Below are 24,168 nucleotides of genomic sequence, written 5' to 3'. Positions count from 1 at the left end.
GGACAATATGAGATTGACAACTTAAAGCAAAAGAAAAAGAAAGTTATACTTTATATTCTTTTGAAACAAAGAACAAGACATGTGACTTAAATCAGCTAATTATGAAGAATAAATAAGTGAATATTGTGGTTTATTAGAAAATAGTTTGTTTATATGATATCACTAGGATTGTACCTACGCAATGCAGTGGTGATGGTTACGACGCAAGTCTAGTGATTTCGACGACTATCGGTGGTGGTGTCGGTATCAAGTAGTGTAGATTGATGTAAATGTGTTAGTGAAAATATTTTAGAAGATAAAATATTATAGTGTAAATTAAAATACAAATTAGTTCATTTCAGACGTGTTTCTTTTTTAACCATTGAATGATTAATTAAGGGAGGGAATTTTTTTTGTAAAACATTGAATGATTAATTAGTTGATAACGTTGAATGTAATACTTTTTTTTTCCAATTAATTCACCATTTTACATTTAATTAGTAACCTTTGACATCTGGATATACATTTTTTTTAAATCAACTAGGTTGAATCAAGTAGTTGGAATCTTTATTTTTGGAGACAAAGATAAGGGTTCGATCCTCACGCCCGGCAAAGTTGGGGGTTCTGTTCTATCTTTTGTAAAACTTAAAATTGTCTCTCTACCTTTGAGGCTTGGTAAGACTATTTAGATTTCGACTTCTACATACACCGTCGAAAATAATATTAGAACTCGAAACCGTAAAAGACGGCATTTAGGTTACCACTTTTCTAGTAAAGTTTTTTCTAAAATTTATGAGTAATAAACTAAAATTGCAAAATACAAAATAGTATAAGACTATAAGGTCTGTTTGTAACCATTTCTGGTAGTTCATTTATCAGCCCTTTTAAAGAAACCCACATCCAATTATTGTGTAGTTTCATTACCCAAAATCCCTTCATAAAAAGTTTAAAAATCAGACATATAATGTCAGTGCTTCATTTGCCTCCCATCCAAGTATGTTGTTTAACAAATAAGAAGCATAAAGATTCTTCAATTAATAATAATAAATCATCAAAGTTTGCACAATCAAATTCAAGAAACACAACTTACAGAAAAGGTAGCTTAATTACTACTACTACTCTTGAATTTTTATAAACAACAAACCATAAAGATTGAATTTTTTTTATTGCATAGTTTTCATCTTTTAACAAAACCCTTCAATATCCAATGATAATTTGATGTTTATATGTTTCTTGTATATTTTATTTGTTTACCAACACTGGATTGATATGTTCACAGATTCTTTTCACCAAGAACGAAAACCGCATAATGTGAACCTGGAAATTTCACCTCATCGAGCTGGTAAAAAGTTACTTTTTATGGTTATTATTGATATTTCTACTTGCTTTGGTACTCTTTTGGTTATGCATCAGTGATAGTCAACTCTAGGGATGTATCTTATCCTGAAATAGTCAGTAGGTCATGCGTAATTTGAAACAAACCCACCTGACGTATTCGAGCATATACCTTTGAGTGGGTCAGTTTGGTTATGGATGCACTATACGAAATGGATTTAGATGAAAGAAAGTAAAAGTTGGACTAAAATGGTAAAATGGTAATGATTTAGGTTTTATTCTTACCGGACACATTAGTTGTTTACTCTTTGTAATGTTTAAAGAACACAAAAAGTGTTCGTAATGGATGACCGGTTACATTTTAAAGCGTGTTAATTTGACATTTTTTTAAGTCATTATGCTACCCGCCTTACCAACCCATTCGGGACCTCTAGTCATTATGTGTATTACAACCTACTATAATATATTAGACTTCTAGTAGATGGGTGCGACTTCTTAGTGAGATGTTCCAGAAGAAGTTAAGTTTGTTTGGAATGCATTCAGTTGGAAGCTGATGCTCCTTTTGTGTAATGTCTGCAGTATCTGCTGTGAGATTAATGCGGATAGAGTTTGGTGGTGCATTTGCCGACCTTTTAAATGAGAAAGGGAAAGGATCAGGTGACAACGAGATGGGATATGTTGAAAGAACTCTTGGATTTTGCACGCGAGATTTGGATGATAGAGATCTCAGAATGGTCCTTCTCCGACTCAAGTTCTTTTATATATTTAGCATTAACTTTATACTAGAGGTGGCCTATTTCTACCAATTTACTTTGGGAGCACATATTGGTCCTTCTCCCATTTACTTGTGAAGGTCACTTGGGCTGTTATTTATATCAATTGGTTCGAATATAAAATGTAGCTAGAAGAACTGGTCATTTGGCTCAAGCGGGTTGGAATGGTTATAGTCTCTTTTAATGCATCCAACTTTCTAATAAAATCATATTTGTATAATAAGAAGTTATAAAACATGGATTAGAAATATGTGTTTGTGGGTCAACGCAACCTGACCCATCCCTTTTTGGCCAATACTGAAGAATGACCATTTACATCTTGAAACCATTTTGACACCTTACCCACTCTTTTGATGAACGATATCTCAGAAATGGAACTGTTAGAAGTTGGATCGTTCCCGAAGATATTTTATTTTAAGCATGTGTGCCTGAATTCTTGTAAAATTAAGCCTTTTGAGATGTTGAAAACATCTCAATCTAATGCAAGTTATATTTTTCGCTTTAAATCTTATCTTTTGATGTGGCTCGTTAAATTTATTTGAATTGTAGGTAACAGATATTGTTGGAGGTACAATGCGTTGGAGAAAATATCTTGACTATTTGATTTTGTCTTTGTGCCATGACCCAAACGTGTTTAGTCGTATGGAACCACTACTGTTACAGGTATAGGGTGCTTTCTTTTCTTTGTGTATTAGAGCTTTCGTTCTTATAGTAGCAACTAGCAACTAGCAACAAGAGATGTTGTAAACATGTTTTGTGATTGTATCTTGAGAATCCTTCAAAGTGGCATAAGTATTATTTCTGTAATATAAATACAGTATTTTGTCTAAATCGACAACTTTATGATGTGACCATCTAGCAGTATACTGATTGACTCAAAAATTTTTTATTTTGCAAATTGTATGATTACAAGTGGCAATTGTGTTGTGATATATTTGATCTCAAGTGTGTCAAATGGGTAAAGTTACAAGTTTTATTTTGTGTAATTCCATTATAAGATTATAACATTATTAAATATGAAGTGCAAAGGCCACAAAAATAAGTGACGGGTCATGCCGACCCGACCTGTTTTGAATGCCGTTAAAGTACATATACTGACTAGTTTCCGATTCTTACTTATAGATTCTTCGGATTGGATTTTATGAAATCGTAAAGCTTGAGGTACCTTCATATGCCGTTGTTGATGAGGTAACGTTTGTTGTATGGCATTTTCATTTGTTTTTCTTTGAAAAAGTATATTTTTCTTGTTATAAGTTTCCCATATCAAGATCCCGCAACGGCGCAACTTATCTTCAGTATGCTTACAAGCTCAAAAAAATATAAAGGATAAAGGGTCTCACTCTAAGGAGTTATGTAGAAGTTAGACCACTGTTTTAGAGAGTTTTGGGCTAAATTGTCATGCAATCACTTCAATTTTCATGGTAATATGGTTTGGCCGCATAGTTATTATAGATTCCCATGCATGTGCGGGACAAGTTTTGTAATAGATAAGAATATACATTTACTTCATTTCTAAAGTGGTCACGTGACTCAAAAAGTAGTTACTAAAACCATTGTACTACTCAAAATTGTTTATTTTGGGTAATTTTAACCAGGAATGTAACATAATGACAGGATTGAAAGGTTCCTATAATGGTTTTTGCAAGTTACATGATTTCAGTAGTGGTTCCTAATGTCTAGATGCTATTAGTGACAGTTTTTGAAGGACAGTGACCAAATTTAGGAAAAATTAAAGTGCGTTGTTATTCATTGCAATTTGCCTAACTGTATCTGTTACTGCAGAATGTGCAGCTGGCAAAAATTGCCCTTAGGCCCGGTGCTGGTAACATGGTCAATGGGATTCTGAGGAAGCTCGTTTTGCTTAAGGTTAAATTTTTTTATTTAAAAGTAAATTCATTTGTTTTGTGATAATAGTTTCTATTATTACAATGTTTGCTACAGTTGATCTTTGAGTTTGAATTAAGTTGTAAACTTGTAGCAGGGTTGCTAACTATGTTAATTTTTCGGATATGCAGGAAAGTAACTCTCTTCCTTCACCTCAACTTGAGGGTGATGATCGTGCGCAAGCACGTGCTCTTGCTACTCTCCATTCCCATCCAGTTGTAAGTTTGGGTTGACTCACCCCGTTTAGTTTATCCTTTTATGAAAAACTATTACTCGTATTATAATGATGATCCAAGTTTTGGATTGATGCAATTTAGAAGGCTAATAGGTTGGGCAACTTTGAACCTTTCTCTGCTTTTATCTGATCATCAACAAAAAGAAACCCTGAATTCACCCATTTTTACATAAATCTGTTAAAAGTCATTACTCTTATATTGATCTATCAAGTGAACTGCCTTCTTCTCGTTAAATGTCACTTAAGTAACCGTTTAACACTGTTTGGATCACTACTAACTTTTGAATTGTATGTAGTGGATGGTGAGACGTTGGATAAAATACCTCGGGCGTGAAGAAGCTATCAAGCTGATGATGTGGAATAACAGTGATCCCAGTTTTAGTCTGAGGTTTATTAATGAAACTCATCTCATTTCTAAAATACTACTAGTTGATTAGGTTATCAACCTAAACACATTATGGCAAGCCTATTTCAGGGCTAATAGGGGGAAAGGTTTTACACGATCTGAGCTTGTGTCTCGACTTGAAACATTAAAGGTGCGCTACTATCTTCCTCCATGTCTATACAAATAAAGGTTGCAACTTCAACTATTCACTTATGAATGGGTCAATTTTAAGCTAGGTGTCTTTAATACAAACGAAAGGATTTCTTGTATTTAATTGATAATAATATATGGGGTATAGTGGTATACAAGAGTATATATAGAGATACATACATTTACCTAAATCCTAATATACCTTATGGGCCTATTAAACTAATTTGGGCTGAATTATAATAATACATGCTAGCATTCCCCCTCAAGCTGAGCAAGCTGTTTATCATGCCCAGCTTGCAACATATAAAGGTAGACTTCCAGCAACAGTTTGTTTAAGACATCATCTAATTGAGCAAAGTGACCTCATGTTCTAACATGAGGAGTTACCATTGCTCCATTTTCTAGCTTCTCTCTAGTAAAATGATAATCTATTTCTATATGTTTAGTTCTTTCATGGAACACATGATTGTTTGCAAAAAGAATAGTTTCCTCATTGTCACACCACAAATTCATTGGTATTCTAGGAAACCCAATTTCACCAAGTAGATTGCGCAACCATATGAGTTCGCAAGTAGTTTGAGCCATAGCCATGTATCCAGATTTTGCTCTTGAACGAGATACCACACTTTGTTTCTTGCTTTTCCAAGACACTAGATTTCCTCCAACAATTGCACAATAACCTGTTGTAGATGGCCTATTAGTAGGATCTCATCCGTGAACTCTTCTTGTGGCCATTGTTTTGGTATAAGATAACATGACCAGGTGTATCCTTTAAATACTTCAAAATGTGACTAACCACATACCAATGTGAGGTTCTCGAATTTGACACTTACCGGATACGCAATTTTAGGACGAGTAATGGTTAGATAGTTTAGCTTTCCAACAATTTGCATGTAAGGATTCTCAATTAGATCACCATCATCCGCTCTTAATTTCATATAATGATATCGTAGGAGCTTCACAAGGCTTTGGATCAGATCACTCAATATATCCAAACAATATTTTCAATGAGACAAACAAACTCCCTTTCTGACTACGCGAGACTTAGAAAGTATTTTATAGGACCCAAATCCTTTGTTTGAGAATGCGTTCCCAGGGAACTCTTCAATTTCCCAATTCCATCTTTATCACTTCCAGTGATTACTATCCACATAAATCACCAACAACATGCATCCAGAAGCCGATGACATAACGAACACTGAGTGATCAAATGCACTTCTTTGTAATCTGAACCCAGTCACCACAACAATAAATTTCCCACACCAAGCACGTCGAGATTGATTCGAGCCACACAAGGACTTCCTTAATTTGTAGATCTTCCCATACCCCCCTTGAGCAATAAAACCAGGAGGTTGCTCCATGTAAACCTCTTCTTGCAAGTCGCCTTGCAAAAACATATTACATCAAGTTGGTGGAGTCCCCAGCTATAGGTAACAGTGAATCAGATGAATAAATGAACAGAAGAGAGTTTGGCCACAGGGGAAAATGTCTCTGAATAATCTATCCTATATGTCTGAGCATAACCTTTAGCAATCAACCGTGCTTTCAACCAAGCTAAAGAACTGGCCGGGCTCACCTTCACTGTTAACACCCATTTGCACCCAATAGCCTTTTTGTGAGCAGGTAAGTACCATTATGATCAAGGGCATTGATCTCCTTGGTCATAGCTGTACCATCTAGAATGGGCTAACGCTTCATCAACAGTTTTAGGATAGACAGAAGCTAGGGTACCAACAAACAGAGGGGAGGTGACAGATAACTATCATAAGAAGCAAAGGAAGACACAGCATAAGTACACTTACGTTTACCTTTTCGAACGACAATGGGTAGGTCCAGTTCTGGAATTGGATCACAAGGCTAACTAGGAGCACCATTAGAATGATCTAGGGACGAAGAAGCTGATGTATATTTGTGTCGCCTATGATACACATCAAAAGGTGATGAAGAGGGGACATGATTTGCGGTTATAGCAGCAACATTATTGGAAGCCTTAGTATCAGATGGTGAAGAAGTAGATGAGGCAACAGGTTAATCAGGATGAGGCATGATATAGATTAGCATATCGTTATCTGTCTCGAAGGTGCGAGAGACAGGGTACAGGGAAGAAAGGTACATTTTCGTGAAATGTGACCTCGCGGGAGAAGACATAGCGATTTAGTTTTTGAAAATAACACCTAATAACCCTTCTGTAGGTGAGAGTACTCAAGAAATACACTCTTGACTGACTTAGGATCTAATTTAGTGAGATGAGGTCGACTATCCCGATTCCTGAACAAAACCAGTGCTACCTTATGGACCTTATAAAATAACTTGGGGCTGAGTTATGATAATACATGCTAATATTAGGTTTATCTCTAACATGTCAAGCGAGTAAAACAATAATTGTACCAAAAAAACACGTCATACAAGTAAAATGTCCAAACTGTGTTTTTAACGCATAACACCTCCTAAAATCACTTCATTTGAAAATTTTGTTATTGATAATGAAATAATAACTTTGGTTATCAAATTTAAGACACGATTTATCTATAGAAGCTTAAAGATTATGAATGTAAAGTGTGTGCCAGCCTGTGACACACCAATCAGCTCTTTTGACCTGCACCATAAATTTACCTGTTTTAATCCAATAACTGACCTGCCCATTTGGCCACCTCTAGTTTTGACTCTGAAAACATGCAGTGACATGAACAACAGCTTAGATGTCAAAATTCAATGCTCTTATCAATCTCTAGTTTTCACCAAGGTGTATGTTCTTATGTTAAATTGCAGGTACCCTATGAGCTCTCTCCTCACCTGAACGATTTTGTTCGTATCAGCACGGGAATGCAGGTATTTCGATTGTCGAACTCTATGTGTAGTGAAGAGTGAAGACTGTATAAATTTTTAAAGACAATTCATGTGCATTGACACATATTCTCTGTTCTGTGTCTTTCCTGAACTGATTGGTTTGATGGTAACCTTGGTGGTTTCTGTAGCTGTACTCTGTACTTTATTTTGTTAGGAAATCCATTAAAATGTGTTTAGGTTGATAACCTACCTAGAGCAGAAAGAAAGTTTAGGGTGGTTTAGTGTCAAGTTACAATACTATTTAATTATATTTGGTAATTACTTTGGGTCCAAGTTAGGTTTGGTAATTACTTTGGGTCCAAGTTAGGTTGCGTGATGTTTATGTTAAAATAAGGCTGCTGTGCCATCAGTTTGTGGGAGGGAGATTATTATTATTGTTCTTAGAAAATTAGGGCTGCTGGAGCATTATACCAGATTAGGGCTACTGGAGCATTGTACCAGATTATCTAAATAAGTTATTATCATGATTTATCTTGTTCTTTCTCTATTTTCTGGTCTGATACACATCAGAATTTTAATTATCTGATTCTTTTGCATGTTTTTTTTAGAGTGTTATACAAGCTGGACTACTAAAAGAAGGCTTATGTTCTGTCCAAGACGAGAGTGCAGGTTGCGTTTTTCATTCAGTATCTCTGGATTTCCAATTGGGTCTAAAATCTTAGACTGCATTATGTTTTTTCTTTCTGGTTAGAGTTCAAGTTTATATGCGTGGTTACTTGTAGATTGCTAATGATGATAAACTTTGGGGGCAGGTTTGGTGGTTTCCATTGTTGATCCACAACCTGGAGAGACCATTATTGACTGTTGTGCTGCTCCTGGAGGGAAGACCCTCTTCATGGCAGCATGTTTGAATGGCCAAGGTAACTTCTCAATGTAAGGGATTTGTGTTTTGTAACTTGAGGTAAGAATTTTCAGTTATTAGTGTTCCGATAAATAGATTTACTTCTGATTATACCCGGGAAAGTCGAGCCTTGAGTTCTGACTACTGCTGATATCTGATTCTGGTTTAAAACAGCCAACATATTCATTGTAAAAATAATTGCTTAAAAAAAGGCATATATATATTTTTTCTGTATTACTAATTCAAAATAGACAACATAGTTATGGTTCTACCACCCTATGATTTCTTCATAGAATAGAATGGACGAATGAATCATGTAAAAATAAAATATAGTGTTGAAATTGATATTTATGGTGTAACAGATCATATGTTATTGAATATTGAGTAGTTTGAATAAAGTTACTTGAATTTTAGGCATGGTAACTGCAATTGACATAAATAAAGGGCGCTTAAGGATCCTCAAAGAAACGGCCAAAATGCAGAAACTTAATAATGTCATCACTACAGTTCATGCCGATCTTCGTGAATTTCCAGTGAGCAAATTTCAGCACTTTTTTATTAAATTTTGAGTTAATAAATTTTCAATCTTGTTACATTGTCTGTTTTGGGGGTGATTGTGTTTACACTCTTGACCCATTCAATTCTTTTCTTTGTTTCAGGAGAAGAATCAGGTGGTTTATGATAAAGTGTTGCTGGATGCTCCTTGTTCTGGACTTGGTGTTCTTTCCAAGGTATGTTTTGATAAACACTTTACTTGAAGGTATATCTAATTTGATTTGCTGTTCTACATAATCATACAATATAAATACCTTGCAGAGAGCAGACTTGCGCTGGAATAGGAAGTCGGAAGATATGGAAGAACTTAAAAGTTTGCAAGATGAACTTCTTGATGCAGCTTCCATGTGAGTCAGACTCAATATCAAAGTAGAAATAATTGCCATCTATTAGAAGCGGTCAATTTCAACCTTTTTATGTGAAAATGGTTTATATACTTGTATTGAAGACTGCCGACTGCCCTCACAGGTCAAATGGGTAAAATCTTAAAATTAACTTATAATGAAACCGTTTAAATTTTACAAAAAGGTGTCTGTAGGTCAACGCTATCCCGTTTTGACCTGAAGAGGTTGAACCTGCTAGCCAACCCACCCATTTGCATCGTATACTGGAGATAGTTTAGAGTTTTAACCTTAATCATGCTAGGTTGGTAAAACCTGGTGGGGTGCTAGTATACAGCACTTGTTCTATTGATCCCGAAGAAAATGAAGAGAGGGTGGCTGCATTTCTTGTCAAGCATCAGGTACTAACCCTCATGTGGCTCATAGACACGACATGAAAAACCTTTTTTAAGTAGATTCACTACATATAATGTTAGTATACTTATATAGACATATAGCACTAGTTTCTTGTTTTTGTATCCCATGTCCTAAGTAGATTCACTACATATAATGTTAGTATACTTATATAGACATATAGCACTAGTTTCTTGTTTTTGTTTCCCATGTTCTAATGGGTCTCGATATACCAGGAATACAGCATAGATTCTGCAGAGAGATATACCGCGCCTGAATTTTTGACAGAACAAGGTTACTATTTTTCTAGCCCTGTGAAAAATTCTCTTGATGGTGCCTTTGCAGCTCGTCTCATTCGGTGCGCTTAAGTTATTTTTCTGTTGAGAAAAAAAAACATCCAAAGAATACGAGCCTGATAAAGCGGTCAAATGTCAAAACACATGGGTCACACGGGTACACCCTTTCGCAAAATGCCAGTTCGTTATAGTAAGCTTCACTCGCTTTGTTAAAAAACATTCACCATGTTCATTAATGAAACCTTTTTAATATGTTTTTTATAGTGTAGCCAACACGAGAACTAATGCTGAATTGGTGGAATTCTTGGATTCTGATAACAAGAAGCAGCATATGCTACGGCCTGAAGTATGGTGGATAAGCAGCCAATACAAGCAATGTAGCACGCGCAACATCAAGCTCCAACTTGTGAAGTCATCAAAGTAGTACCTCTGGCATTTTCGATGTCCGTTTGATCATTATGTTGGAGTATACACTGATCATTTGATCTTTGTATAAGCAGAATGAACTTGTCATGCATCATTTCCGTGCAGTATACATCTACTTTTGTGATTGCTATGTATTAGGATGTTGAACTGAATTTTAGCTATCAAAAGTGTTTAATTCGATCATTATGTTTCCTTGTGTAAGTTTACAAGTTCATGGACCATATATCCATGATTCCATGATATTGGAATGATGTATTCTAAGTCCAAACCGACCCAGCTACTAAAGCTGTCAAAATAAGCAGATCGAAAGAGCTGAACACTGATGAATGATGATGCAGCTCAAAAACAAAAATAATCGTGGCAATCTTGGAATTTTCAGTTTTCAGATTATAAGAGTCATTTTTCAATGTAAATAAATGGGTATATCCGAACAAAAAGAAAATTTAGAGAAAAAAAAACATAAAAATCCTCTTGCTTATTTTATTCTGCAATTCTCATAATCACAATTTTTTTTTTCAGTCGAGACAACTGAAATTCAACCTTAAAAAGAAAATGCACAAATTATTTATACCTAGTTATAAAAAAAGAGTTTTGTTAATGACAGCCCTTAGGGCTGTCAGTATCAATTAATTTGATACATTAAAATTTGTACTTTGTCTTGCGAAAATTTAAGGGGTGGTTATTGATATATAAAGTACTACTTTTTATGCATGTAATAAGCTATTAATGACAACCTTACAACCCTTAGGGATGTCATTATCATTTTTCATAAAAAAAAATAGCCCATTTTATTTTTGTTAATGTTAAAAGTTAATGTGTGTGATATGATAGAAATACTCATTTTTTTTTTTAAATCACCTTTTTTTTATTTACTAAATTAATAATTAAATTATCTCCACTAATATATCTAAAATAACTACACTAATCATTATATCAATTAAATTTACATCAATAGCATACACTACTTGTTGTCACCACCACCCGTCGCCGCTGCAATCAAAGTCAAGTAGCATTTCCTCTCAGCTTTCATTTCGGATTTTTCTTTAGAAAGAGATTGAGACAGAGAAAGAAAGTCAAGAAAGATCTATATTGCTTACCACATCGGTTCAGTTCCAATTTATTGAGATTTTAGCTCATGCTTAGACCATTCGTAATCGTTCACCCTTTCACCTACACTTTTTCATGCTACTTCAGCATCATCTTCTCATTTCTTTCACCTTATACTTTAAGCTTTAACCATTCACCTATCATTTGTTTTTCGCTTTTATTTACTTAAAAACACAATACATTAAACTAACTATAACATATTTAATACCCACTATACCTTACAATGTAGCCAATCAAAATAAAATAACACAAATAATATAGATAAATTAAAGTAGACCCACATCTCATCTTTCACCTAGGCTAAACCATTCACCTATCTCCACTTCACCTTCTCCTATCACCTATATGACTTAACAATTCACTTAATCCATCATATATTTTCACCTATAGTCATCATCTTCCATATAAGAACGGTCTTATTATCTTATTTATGTTTTTCCACACGGTTGTGATATTTAATTCTCCATATTGAAAAACCTAATCGTTCTTTAAGATTGGAAGCAACCAATTTGCTATTGCCATTACTATCGATAAAAATCATCGGTTAGTCACATGATTTTAGTAACTTTACTTTAATGGTTAAAAATAAGGAAAAATTATTTAAATGGTCAAAATTCTTTTGTCTATTAAAAATGAGAAAAAATTATTTAAATGGTCAAATTCTTTTGTCTATTTTTTAATTTAGACAACTATATGGTTATAAAATTCTTACTATATAACACCTTTGGTAAGAATTAACTTAACCAATCAAATGATTACATGTGGCAATGAGGGTTCCACCACTTGTTTTAGTTTGTGAAAAGAACAATTGTTACGAACAAATTTAAATGAAGGAAAACTGGGAAAGAAATATCATTTTCGACTTATACATATTACTCATTTTTTCCTTCTATTTAACTAGCTACTAGCTAGTTAATTTTATTCAAAGAATCGATCAAATAGACCATATAGAAGTCCACCCCTTCTATATATACTAGCCTTGTATCCGCGCGATGCAACGGGATATAGGAAAAAAACGTTAGTTAAGTAGCGGTACCGTGTTATTATATGAATATATGATTCAACTCAAGTGTTTCTTAGTCCGGCTGAAAGTACAAACCGCCGTTGTTGTTTCAAGGAAAGGAAGGGATATGCCTAAGGTTTTTCTTTTAAGGGTATTTTTGAAATTTCAAGGATAAAGTGTTTGATAGGAGTATAGATTAAAAGGGTAAATTGGAGATTTTAAAGGTAGAGTGTTAAATTTTGGATGAGGTAGTTTGTTTATATAGATAGTATAGATTTATTAGTATTAGTATATTATATCATCCATAAAGCCAAAACTTTGCTATATATAATGCAAAAAAATGTCGATGTCTGGATCAACATCCAAATCAATTATATATTATCGTCGTTATACTCAACAAAAGAATTTATCGTATATTTTTGCTGATGGTATTAAAAATCCATGCTAACAAAAAATCGATCGGAACCTTAAATAAAATCATAGAAAAAAAATATACTATTCGTATTATATGAATTATGAAAAGTGACCATGTCATATTATCTAATAGTCAAATTTTTTCTGTTTTTCTCATATGAAATATAAAGGTGTGGGTAAAGCTGAAAAATTATTTTCATTAAATATTTTGAAAAAGGAAAAGTCTAGTAGTATAAGTTTATGGAATCATGGACACATGATATCATTTAATTGGTTGCTTTTTAATTCTTATTAAAAGTGTTAATTATTAAAAGTGTTAAGTGGTAAGAATTAAATGACCAATTAAGCAATTTTTTTGGTAAGTGTCCAAATTAAAATATAGATTTTTCTTAAGAATTGGCTAAACTTATTAATATAAAAAATGTTATCTATATCTATATCTATATATTGTCTTATAAAGCATTTTGCCATTTTTTAAAATCTCAAAAAATGATTTGAACTACCTTAATTACCCCTTTTCTTTATACACTAATTTAAACATTTCTACCTAATATACCTATAATACTCTTAAATCTCAACCACTCATTTTTCTCTTTCTCCTCAAATCTCAACCACTCTATTTTTTCACTCTCCTTCATAAATCATTTTATTCATGTATATCGATAAGTTATAAAAATTGTACGAGTATTCTTAAAACTTCATGCTCTTTCATTAGAGATGTCATTCGATATATTTTCAACGAATTTTTAAATCTTAAGGCGAAGCCTGTATGAGTAAAACATTTGCTATCACATTCTATAACTTATCGCCTACCTATCACCCCATCATCTCACCGCCGCAATGTGCGGACAGAGTATCTTTCATCCTATTTTAATTGTATTTTAATACAAACTTTGACACTCTTCGTCAAAGAGATATTCTTTTATTTAAGAAGGTAAGAAAAGAACAAAACCCTGATAAAACCCTAGTCAGTTTATCCTGCGTGTGTAATCATCATCATCATCATCTTAGTGATGAAGAAACACACCACGCTGAAACCAAATAATGTATTTTTATAACTATGAATAAGCAACGTTTAATGAGGTCATTTTCCAAAACCCTAACTCACTCTCATCATTCATTCTCCACATCATCATCATCAAATAATTTCGCTATTAAAAATGTTACGAAATCAAACTTCGATTCATGTCTGTCTGACCTCCGCCGTCATGTCAAAGACGCAGACTTCGTGGCAATCGATTTGGAAATGACCGGCGTGACGAGTGCACCGTGGAGAGAATCATTTGAGTTTGATAGATATGATGTTAGATATCTCAAGGTTAAAGATTCTGCCGATAAATTCGCCGTTGTTCAGTTCGGTGTTTGCCCCTTTCGCTGGGACCGAAGCAAGCATTCCTTCGTCGCCCATCCGTTAGTCCCCTCCCCTTTTTATATATCTATCCATATCTATATATATACATTCCCTATTTTTGGATTATATTGTTTGGAGAAAATGTGTAAAGTATTCAACTTTTTACATTTTTTTTTTGGGTATTTATAGACAGCTTAACAAGATTTTACTTATCGGAGTTACGCAGTTGTTAAAAAGTGACTAATTTTCAAGTTCACAAAAAAGACAAAAAAAAAAGAAGTAGAATGATCCATATGCAGGAAAGGATGTTGTTATTCTTCGATCATTGACGTTTTCATGTAATATGAATTCTTTCCTTAAAAATGTGTTTTAATATTCGGGTATATACATGATACAATTGCAAGAATTGAAAACTCTGTTACCCCGTTTGTGAGTAATAAGATTAAGGCATGTTATGTACTGTTTGGACTATATTTTTGAAATTTGGAATATGTGGAAGTTAAAAGGCTGGGGTGGTTATGTTTATGTTAATGTATAGTTATAAGTATGAGAGTTGGGATGATAACTAATAAAATTGGAAGGAATGAACTTGATATATCGTCAAGTTGATGGTTGGGGTTGATAGGGGTAATGCAGAGAAAGATTTAATTGTTGTAGATAATGATATTTCTGGCATGATAATGGTGTGTTCTTTTTCGACAGACACAACTTTTATATATTTCCGCGGCAAGAAGTTGGTGGAGATGATGGATCGTATGAGTTCTTCTGTCAGACTTCCTCGATTGATTTCTTGTCAAAGTACCAGTTTGATTTCAATTTGTGTGTTAAAGAAGGTATGTTATCCATTAAGTTATGAGTATTATGTTGGTTTTCATCTAAATATTAAATCAAGGATAAACTCACTTTCCTAGGTAGATATTTTGTGACTTTACTAGCTGATATTGCCTCTATATATCTGTGGTATCTAGTAAAGAGATGAGCTTCGTGGGTATATCTACATATTTTTTGTTACCCATGATTAATGTTCTACAAATCCCTGCTTAGGGCTGCTATAGCAATTACCTAGGCATCAGACGTCTCTGTATACTTTGATTATTTAGGGCTTCTCTTCAGTTATGGCATAGGAGAGAGTCCCTCAACACTTCAGTAATCAACTGACTTCACTCAAATTGGCGGGAGATTTTACACCCATTCTGAGTATTTATATCAATGGAATACGAGGTGGCCATGTAAAAAAGTTATAGTTTAAATTTTCATATGGTTACATAATGTCATAACCTAAAGTTCTGATAGATAAGCAACTAGTCATCTAGCTTCATGTAGTAGCCTTTTTAGAACTTTGTCCATGAACAGCTGTTATTAAATGGTATAGTCTTACCAGTAAGTTGATTATGTACTACAAAACCCATTGCAATAGCTGAATAGTTTATCGGCATCCTTTTTTTTTTTTGAGCTGTTGTAACTTTGGATAAATCCAGGAATATCTTACTTATCCAGAGCCCTAGAAGACAAAGCAAGGTTGCAATTACATTCAGTACATGAGGATGAGTTATCAGAGTCATCATGCACAGTTAAAGATATTAAAGATCTTCCACTGGTCAGAATGACAGATATTCTTTTTGTGGAGAGAATGAAGACCAAGATTAGTGAATGGCATGACGATCTCTTACTGACTAGAAATGGAAGGCCTGGGAGGACTCCTGAAGATTCTAGTGACTCGATTGCTCATTTTCAGACCATTTTCTTTAGGATGCGTCCAGCTATTAAACTAAATGGATTCACTTCCCGCCAACTAAGGTTGATTAAGTCGGTAATGTTTTTTGTATATATGATCTTGCATAATAGTTTGGGCATTTTTGGTACTTGGTGTGTTCTGTAAGGAACTTCAGAGTTGTTTCTTTGGTAGAGAACTGGAGATACTTAAATTTGCATAAGATATGCTGTCAGATTTTGATAGTGCAGTGTGTATCTAAAGAAAGTGCTAAATGCTTGGCAGATCTTGATATGCAGTTCAAAAATACGTTACGGGTTTTAGCCGTCTACTAATAACATAAGGCACTTATTCAATGCTTTTATTATCCTAAGCATTTAAGATCTGCTCAGCTAGTTATTGCTTTCTTTTTCTAATGAATCAGATGATGGACTTTTGTTTTCATCACTAGATACTTAGTGCCTTGGTATTCCATGCTTAGAATGGTCACACTATAATCACTTTCGATCATATTATCTCCTTCAGTGACTTACAATAATCCCATACTATCACTGGGATTTTTGTTTGTTGATTGCCCAGTAGGAGATGTTTATTTATGATTAGCTGGTGACATATATTTTTGGGACATATTTTCAATATCCCTGTTTCAATAAAGCATATTTTAATTTCATGTGAAAGGGATGCATTCTAGTAGTATTTTTTTTATCTGTTATTTAGAGTTATTCAGACCTGCCTATTATCTTTGGATCTGATTGCTTGCAATATGTACTGCTTTCCCTGGCTTCTTGCTAGTATTATATGTTTGTTCTGTTTTGGTCATTGTGATTATGCAGTTGATTCTAACTTGCAAATATGTTTCGATCTGCAATAATTCAGTCTCATTAAAAAGGAATTGATGTAGCCTTTGTGGGCCAAGGGAATACTTAATATTGCCATATTGGTTGCAGGTTGTAGAAAAGAGCTTCAAAGATTTAGCTTACATCCGTGTAAATGATGGATCATGTGCTCAACAATTAATTGTCTACACAGAATCCAGAAGTGACCTAGATTTGCTTATGGTAAGATACAATTTTAAATTTTAAAACTTTTGGTAATTTATTATCTTGAATTTATATTTATAACGAGCTACCCAGTACCTACGTAATGCGGCTACTGCAATGAGTTTTCTACGATATCTGTTATTACTGTGAATCTCTTGAGATAGCCAGAAGGTTTCCTGCTATGGTGGTGGTATGGGGGAGATGAGAGATGGTAATATGGTCCATTCTTATTGGATCTCTTTCATCTCGAAATGGGAGTGGGTGAATGCATTGTAAAATAGTATAGAAGTAGAAAGTCAAACGTCACATCCTGTATTTCGATGACATGCCATGGTAAAAGGAACAAGTAGTCAGTCTATTTTTCATTTGATTCCCTCTGCTTGCGGGCTGAACCAAGATACAATGTTTGTTACAAGTATCTAATTATCTCTCTGTTTTGGCTTGGGATAGGAATTAACGAAGTACATGATGCATGCATTGCCATTTTCATAAAATATTAGAAACTTTGATAAAACTTGATAGGATTTTTTAATAGTGTTTTTTTATAGAATATGCATCACTTTATGCAGAAAGAGGTTAAAGGAATCCATTTTAAGGAAGCAGAGATGAAGATCGGAACTGCCATTGGCTTCCGGCATGTGATCGACCTCCTTTCCTCTGAACAAAAGTTGATTGTTGGTCACAATTGCTTTCTTGGTAGGATAACTTTTTAAGGCTTTTCCTTTCAGTAGATGATTTGAATTCTATATCACTGATTTTCTGTTCTGCAACTTATATTTTATTTTTATGAACAGATATTGCACATGTATGTAGAAAATTCATAGGTCCTCTTCCTTTGAATCTTAAGGAATTTGTTACATTGGTTCAAAAAAACTTCCCGTACATAATTGACACAAAGATCCTTCTGAATGGAAATAGCATGTTGCAATTGAAGATGAAGAAGAGTAGCACATCACTGGCCAAAGCTTTTGCCATCATATGTCCGCATATTGCTTCTGCTGACAACATGCTTGGTCCAGCTCAAAGTCCCTCTGTTTCGGTGGAAGTTCAAGTAGATGATATGAGGTATGCTTTTCTTGTAGGATTTGAATCATGCATTTGCAATTATAGCTGGTCTGTACATTTGATTTTAAATTTGCAGTTCATCAAGCTGGAACTCTGGAGCTAAACACGAAGCTGGTTATGATGCCTTCATGACAGGGTGCATATTTGCCCAAGCATGCAATCTTCTTGATATTGATTTCAGTTCTCATTTGATGTTGATGAAAGAAGAGAAGCTTAGAAACTACATCAATCTTCTTTACCTAAGCTGGACCAGCGGGGACATAGTTGACCTAAAAACTGGTGAAGCTACAACTGAATGTTCAGCATTTATGACTTTTAAAATCCAACAACCGAAGATTCTGTTTTCAAATATTGTCTTAATTTGGGGCTTCTCTCCTACTCTCAAGGCAAAACCGATAAAAGAAACCTTGTGTAAAGTTTTTGGGTTGACTTCAGTTACATCCATCTACCATTTGGACAAGACTGCTGTGTTTGTTCAATTTAGCCAACCAGAATTGGTTCATGATTTTTTGGAACTAAAATCTAAGATTGAAAAGAAGAACGAAGCACTTTACGTTTTACACCCTCTTTCGGATCTTCTAGAAGGTGGACGTACCCGTGCTGCTTCTTACGAGGTATACAAAGACATATGTGGTTCACCCCTTTCCAAAGTCCTCTTCGCAGATCAAGCTGCAGCTGTTGGTGTTGATTTGAACACCAAAATGTTAGAAAGTAAGGCTCATAAAAATGGTTCTTTTGATAATTCAGACATCCCAATGGATACCAAGATATCAGAAACTGAACAACCTATGAAGTCTTCACCAGGTAGCAAAAATTTGCATAGAGAAGAAATACTAGATATAGTATCTTGCTGAGACGTATTACAAGAAGTAAGTTATGAACTCCCTGCATGTTAGGTTTTTTTCTACTAGACTATCACTATCAGGCATCAGCTGTGATTGCTGAAGTTATGATCAATCCTGCTGTCATTGTGGTCTTAAAAAAAAATAAAATCTGCTGCTACTGTGTGTTCAAACTCTGAAGCTCCTCAAAATGTTTTGCTAATCTACCTGAAGAACATAACAACATTCATTGTTTTCATCACAAAACTATCAGTCAGGTCTGATAAATCTGCATTTTGACACTAGAATAGTGCTTTGTACTAAAAACCAAGCTGCTTTCGTGAACTGATTTGTTACTGCTCTATGGCCGCCTTCTTTTATATGCCAGATAAACTCAGATGTTACTTTCGTTGATGCAGACTGGGGGAGTTCACGACCTAGTACTCTGTAATACATACAAAGTGAAGCTGTTGGCAACTTAGTACAGGTTAATACATTCATTCTATGATTGTGAAAATGCTGCGAGGATTTATAAAAGCATGTCTCCATGTTACAACTTTCATAAGATGAAGCAAATGTTGTTTGAACGGTTCAAAGTCACCCCAAATATCGATATCGATGACAATAGGATTTTAGTTTGATGCCGATTGATCATATATTTTCTCTATCGCTGATCTTTTGTTAAAAAATAATATTTTACCGAAATATTTATTTAGTGGTTATAAGATGGGATAAACTGCTAACGTATACGTATACATACATGCAGGGTAACTTGCTGAATCCTTCAATTATCTCAAATTTTCTTTCAAGTCTATTTATAGTTTTTAGTTGTTAAATTTTTTTAAAATTATTTTCTTGATAGCATTTTTCATTTTAAATGTCTTTTGTTGTCACATACACACATTGAATATGCTATATTGAGTTGTACAATACAACACTGTAAAACACAGCTAGTGGTGCATCGCCAAAAATTGGTGGTGTATAGATCGCTACCCATTTGAAAACCACTAATCGATCCCCCGGTTGAAAGGGTCTTAACTTTATATATATACGAGAGGGGTACCCGCGCAATGCGACGGCGGGTGATGGTGGCATTAACGTAAGAAAAAAAAGGTAGGTGTTATGTAACACCCTAATAATTTTAAGGTAATAAATTAACCCTTTTTGTAGTTTTGACATTAAAATAAGTTCCTAGTATTTATTTTTATATGGGGTTAATTTAGTTGAAACTTTAGCGGATAACGAGTACAAAAAAATTAAAAGGGGGCGTGGCATTTCCTTGTGCTACCAGCCAAGTTCTTCCCTCCCTTAGTCACACTTCCATTACCTTTTTCATCCTTCTTGATTATCCAATCCAACTTAAATCCATGCAATTGAGACTTTTAATCTCAAATTAAAGATTCATCTATCAAGCATAATAATAATCATTCTCTTGAAATTAAGAAATTAAAAGTTAGGGTTTGAGTTGGAGTGATGGTGGTGGCCGAAAATCCAAGAGGAAAAAGAGGGGAAGAGAAATTTATGACCTAAAGTCTTAAATTAAGTTCTTGAATCCTTTGAGGTATTGATTCTTAACCTAATTTCTTCTCCCATCTAAGAATTAGGTTTTTTGAAAGGTGGAATTTGAGGATTTTGCTAGTAATGGGTTTTTATATGATTTCCCCCCAAATTTTTGTATATTATAAGTTAGTTATTGAGTTGCATATTGAAATTTATTATAATGAGAATAATGGAAGTGAAATTCCAAATATGACAATGGTGATTTTGCTAGTCAAGTGAAATAACGTTGATGATGATGATGATTTCTTGAATTAATATGAGAATTTTTGTAAATTAGCAACTCAATGACTTATTGGGGTGATTAGAGGTTAGGAATGCTAGTGAATGGTTAGTTTGGCTATGTTGAAATAGCTAGGAATGTGAATATTGCCTTATATGAGTATTATGATATCTTCATAGGTTGAAAGCTTCAAATTGTTGCTATTGCGGTTATCTTGATTTGTTGTTGTGTCGCGAATGAGGTGAATATACTTACATATCTTTGTATATTCGTTGGGTCAATTACCATTCGATGTTGAGTGTGTCCATGTGTAGTAATTGATTTGGTGTTAGTCCCATGTTTATGGTTGAGTTTGATTACAGGCCTAATTGGTGACCATAGGCTCATGTGGAGCATTGTTATTATGATATTTATTGTTATTGTAATCATTTGCTTATATGGATCCATGTAATGCTTGGTGCAAGGGCGAGTATTATGGATATGACACGACGGTGTCATATTCCATATGCAACAGTCCCTTGTGCATTGCCCTCCTTCGTTTATATAATTGTATGTAAACATATTCACTAAGCATTCGCTTACCCATTTAGTTGTTTACCATTTTATAGGTAGTTCCTGAAGAAGGAACTAGGCTTTGTTGATTGAAGTGTTGATTTGGATTGCTAGTGATTTTGGAAGGTATTTTGACCATTCGCGGAAGAATGGTATCCTTTTGGTTAGACACTTAGATGTCCCTCTTCATCTTAGCTCTTGGTACATGTTGGATTTTTGATGGTCATGCTTTTGGTTTTGCAAAACTTGTTGGTTGACTTGAAATGTGGCAATTTGGGTAAAAGACCATTTGATGGTGTATATAAGTGTGGGATCAAATTGATATTATAAACATGTTTGTAAAGGTGTTAATATCTTGTTTGAAATTTGAAATGTTGTCCATGAAGTGTAGTGTTGAAATTTGAAAGTTGTATGTTGATCAAAGTGTTGAATTTTAATGGTGGTGTTGCTGATCTGGCCCTCACTACGGCGCAGTGAGGGTGAGTCTTCCCACTGCGGCGCAGTGGGAATCTTCTGTTCCGCGGGGTGCTTTGCCCCCACTGCGGCGCAGTGGGGATTGCACCCTCCCACTGCGGCGCAGTGGGTATATTCTGAAAAAAAAGGAAGAAATTTCTTGTTTCTTTTATAAATCGAGTCTAGTCGTTTCATGTTAGAAAAGGGTAATGTAGGTATTTCATGGTGTGAGTTATAAGGATAAGGCCAAAATGCATTTTAGTACCTTTAATTTGGTTGACTAGGTGCTCTACTACCATAAATTAATAAAGGTGTAGTATACTACCCTAGACTTGATTAACAAGGTATTTTAGTACCTTAACTCACTAATTAATCTTTGAAAGATATAACATCAATTACTAATCTAATTTATGTTATAATATATACATTGGTATTTTAAAAAAAATACTTTCAAGTTTAAATTTGTAATTTTAAAAATAATTACGTTAGAAATGTTGACACTATGTTAACAAAAGTATAATATTATAAATAACATATTGAAATTGAAATATGGTTAAATTTAGAGTATTAAGTTTATACATATATTAAATATTTTTAAAAATAAATATTTATATCACAATTTGAAATAAATATAGAACATATTATTGTATTTTATAGGTTAATTTTTTATAACTTGATTAATCACATTATTAATTCATTTTTATTTTATAAATAAATAGAATAAAAATTTTAATAAGAAGATTATTATTTATACATAAATTTGTACAAATATTTTATTGTAATGAACTACCTATTTATTAATAAAGTAATTATGCTCTTTTTTTTTTTAATTTCAGGGTTTTAATAATAATATACTTTTAATGTCTATTTATTGTATAATTTCAAAGTATATTTTTTTCAAAGTCGGTACTTTAAAATTTTATAATCGTGTTAAAGATAACATATATTTTAGTGTCTTTAGTTACTTATGGTTTGTCAAATATATTTTAACATCATATATTAGTTAATAATTCATACAAAACTTTTAAAAGATGTATTAGTGAGTCTAGGGTAGTAGAAAACCTTGTTAACCAAGTCTAGGGTACTATACTACACCTTTAATAATTCAGGGTAGTATAACACCTAGTCAACCACGTTGAGGGTACTAAACTGCATTTTAGCTATAAATAAAGGTATTTTCGTCATTTAAAGGCAGAAAGTTTAAGGAGATAAAAAAGAGGATTTGCTTTATGGTACTAACATGTTGCCCGCGCAATGGGGCGGGAGTAATGTGCGGTGGTGACGACGACATGTGGTGGTGACGACGAGTAGTGTAGACTATTGAAGTAAATGTGACTCATCAGTGTAGTTTCTCTAAGAGTTAAGAGAGTGGTGGTGTAGTTAAAATAGTGGAGGTAATTAAATTAGTTAATGAAAAATATGGTGATTTAAAAAAAAGAAGGTATTTTTGTTATATTCCATAGTGTAACATTCAACATTTCCAAAAATAAAATAGGTTATTTTCTATATAAGTAGGTATAGATAGACGTCATATAATTTTTTTTTATTTTTTTAAGAATTAATTTAATAAATTTAAATATGATCATTAATTATAGAAAGTAACTCTTACATTTGATAATTATAGAAAGTAATTACTCTAATGATATAATATGGAGAATAATTTCTAAATTTTATATTATACTTTTTCAATTATTTTTTTGATTTTTTTTACCTTATACTATTTCCTTTTGTTTCATGTTGTACATTTTATCAAATTATAAGTTTATACCGGATTTTTCTTTTATCATATAACTCTATAAATACTGGTTTTAAATTTTTAGTTTTTCATCGTTAATATCTTATAATATTTGAATAAAATATATTAACGATATGTATACGGTGCCTAGAATAATAATAATAAAAAACAGAGTGAAAAAATTACAACATCTAACGCTTTTCAACATCTTTAATCTATGTTTGTCCAATTACAATATTAAAAACATTTAACATGTTATTAAGTATCTCTAATATATAAAAGTTTTAGCATGTAATATCTACATTACTGTCACAAAAGATAAATTAAAATACATATCCTATTAATAACTTTTGATACAAAATATTTTTTTAAATAATAGTATCATCAAATATGAATAATATTTGGTCGTTAAGTCAAGTCGCGTGTCATGCTCGTTAAGTATTAAATGTGTAATTTCATTGATATTTTATGTATCGTCCGTGTAATTTACCATATAACTATTATAAATTTTAAAATTTTATTTATATACATTTATTGAGTTGGTAGATATGATATTTATTATATAGAATTATGTTTCAATAGATACTATTATGACTAAATAGTTGATATAACTATACAAGTATGCATTTATTCTTCTACTTATTTATTTGTTTATTATTATTATTATTTATTTATTTTTTTAATAGATATTTCAAA

At 33.3% G+C, this 24,168-nt stretch overlaps 2 protein-coding genes across 7 annotated transcripts; both read left to right on the top strand.

Annotated features, from left to right (window-relative positions):
- Positions 1-875: 875 nt before the first annotated feature.
- LOC122591360 (probable ribosomal RNA small subunit methyltransferase B) lies at positions 876-10,623 on the top strand. 5 transcript variants are annotated; one of them, XM_043763628.1, is made up of 18 exons: positions 888-1,076; positions 1,259-1,321; positions 1,894-2,048; positions 2,637-2,750; positions 3,210-3,275; positions 3,870-3,953; positions 4,103-4,189; positions 4,503-4,594; positions 4,682-4,742; positions 7,511-7,570; positions 8,137-8,197; positions 8,341-8,448; positions 8,844-8,962; positions 9,089-9,160; positions 9,246-9,331; positions 9,630-9,726; positions 9,955-10,171; positions 10,284-10,623. In XM_043763628.1, exons 1-17 carry the CDS (start codon positions 944-946, stop codon positions 10,084-10,086), a joined length of 1,590 nt encoding a protein of 529 aa, XP_043619563.1. In that variant the 5' UTR covers positions 888-943; the 3' UTR covers positions 10,087-10,171; positions 10,284-10,623. The 5 variants fall into 5 exon arrangements, with proteins under 5 accessions (XP_043619564.1, XP_043619563.1, XP_043619561.1 ...); XM_043763626.1 differs by having other exon boundaries at positions 9,955-10,204; XM_043763627.1 differs by having other exon boundaries at positions 9,955-10,204; positions 10,279-10,623.
- A 3,260-nt stretch (positions 10,624-13,883) lies between these two features.
- Positions 13,884-19,897, top strand: LOC122592779 (poly(A)-specific ribonuclease PARN). Of its 2 annotated transcripts, none has more exons than XM_043765091.1 (8): positions 13,884-14,374; positions 15,018-15,148; positions 15,794-16,125; positions 16,974-17,084; positions 17,636-17,762; positions 17,861-18,131; positions 18,217-19,000; positions 19,372-19,897. In XM_043765091.1, exons 1-7 carry the CDS (start codon positions 14,025-14,027, stop codon positions 18,983-18,985), a joined length of 2,091 nt encoding a protein of 696 aa, XP_043621026.1. In that variant the 5' UTR covers positions 13,884-14,024; the 3' UTR covers positions 18,986-19,000; positions 19,372-19,897. The 2 variants fall into 2 exon arrangements, with proteins under 2 accessions (XP_043621026.1, XP_043621024.1); XM_043765089.1 differs by having other exon boundaries at positions 18,208-19,000.
- The last annotated feature ends 4,271 nt before the right edge of the window (positions 19,898-24,168 follow it).

Source organism: Erigeron canadensis, chromosome 3 (assembly GCF_010389155.1).
Source record: "Erigeron canadensis isolate Cc75 chromosome 3, C_canadensis_v1, whole genome shotgun sequence".
NCBI lineage: Eukaryota > Viridiplantae > Streptophyta > Magnoliopsida > Asterales > Asteraceae > Erigeron > Erigeron canadensis.
Note: the sequence above shows the minus strand (reverse complement) of the source record. Positions and strands in the feature narration are given on the sequence as shown.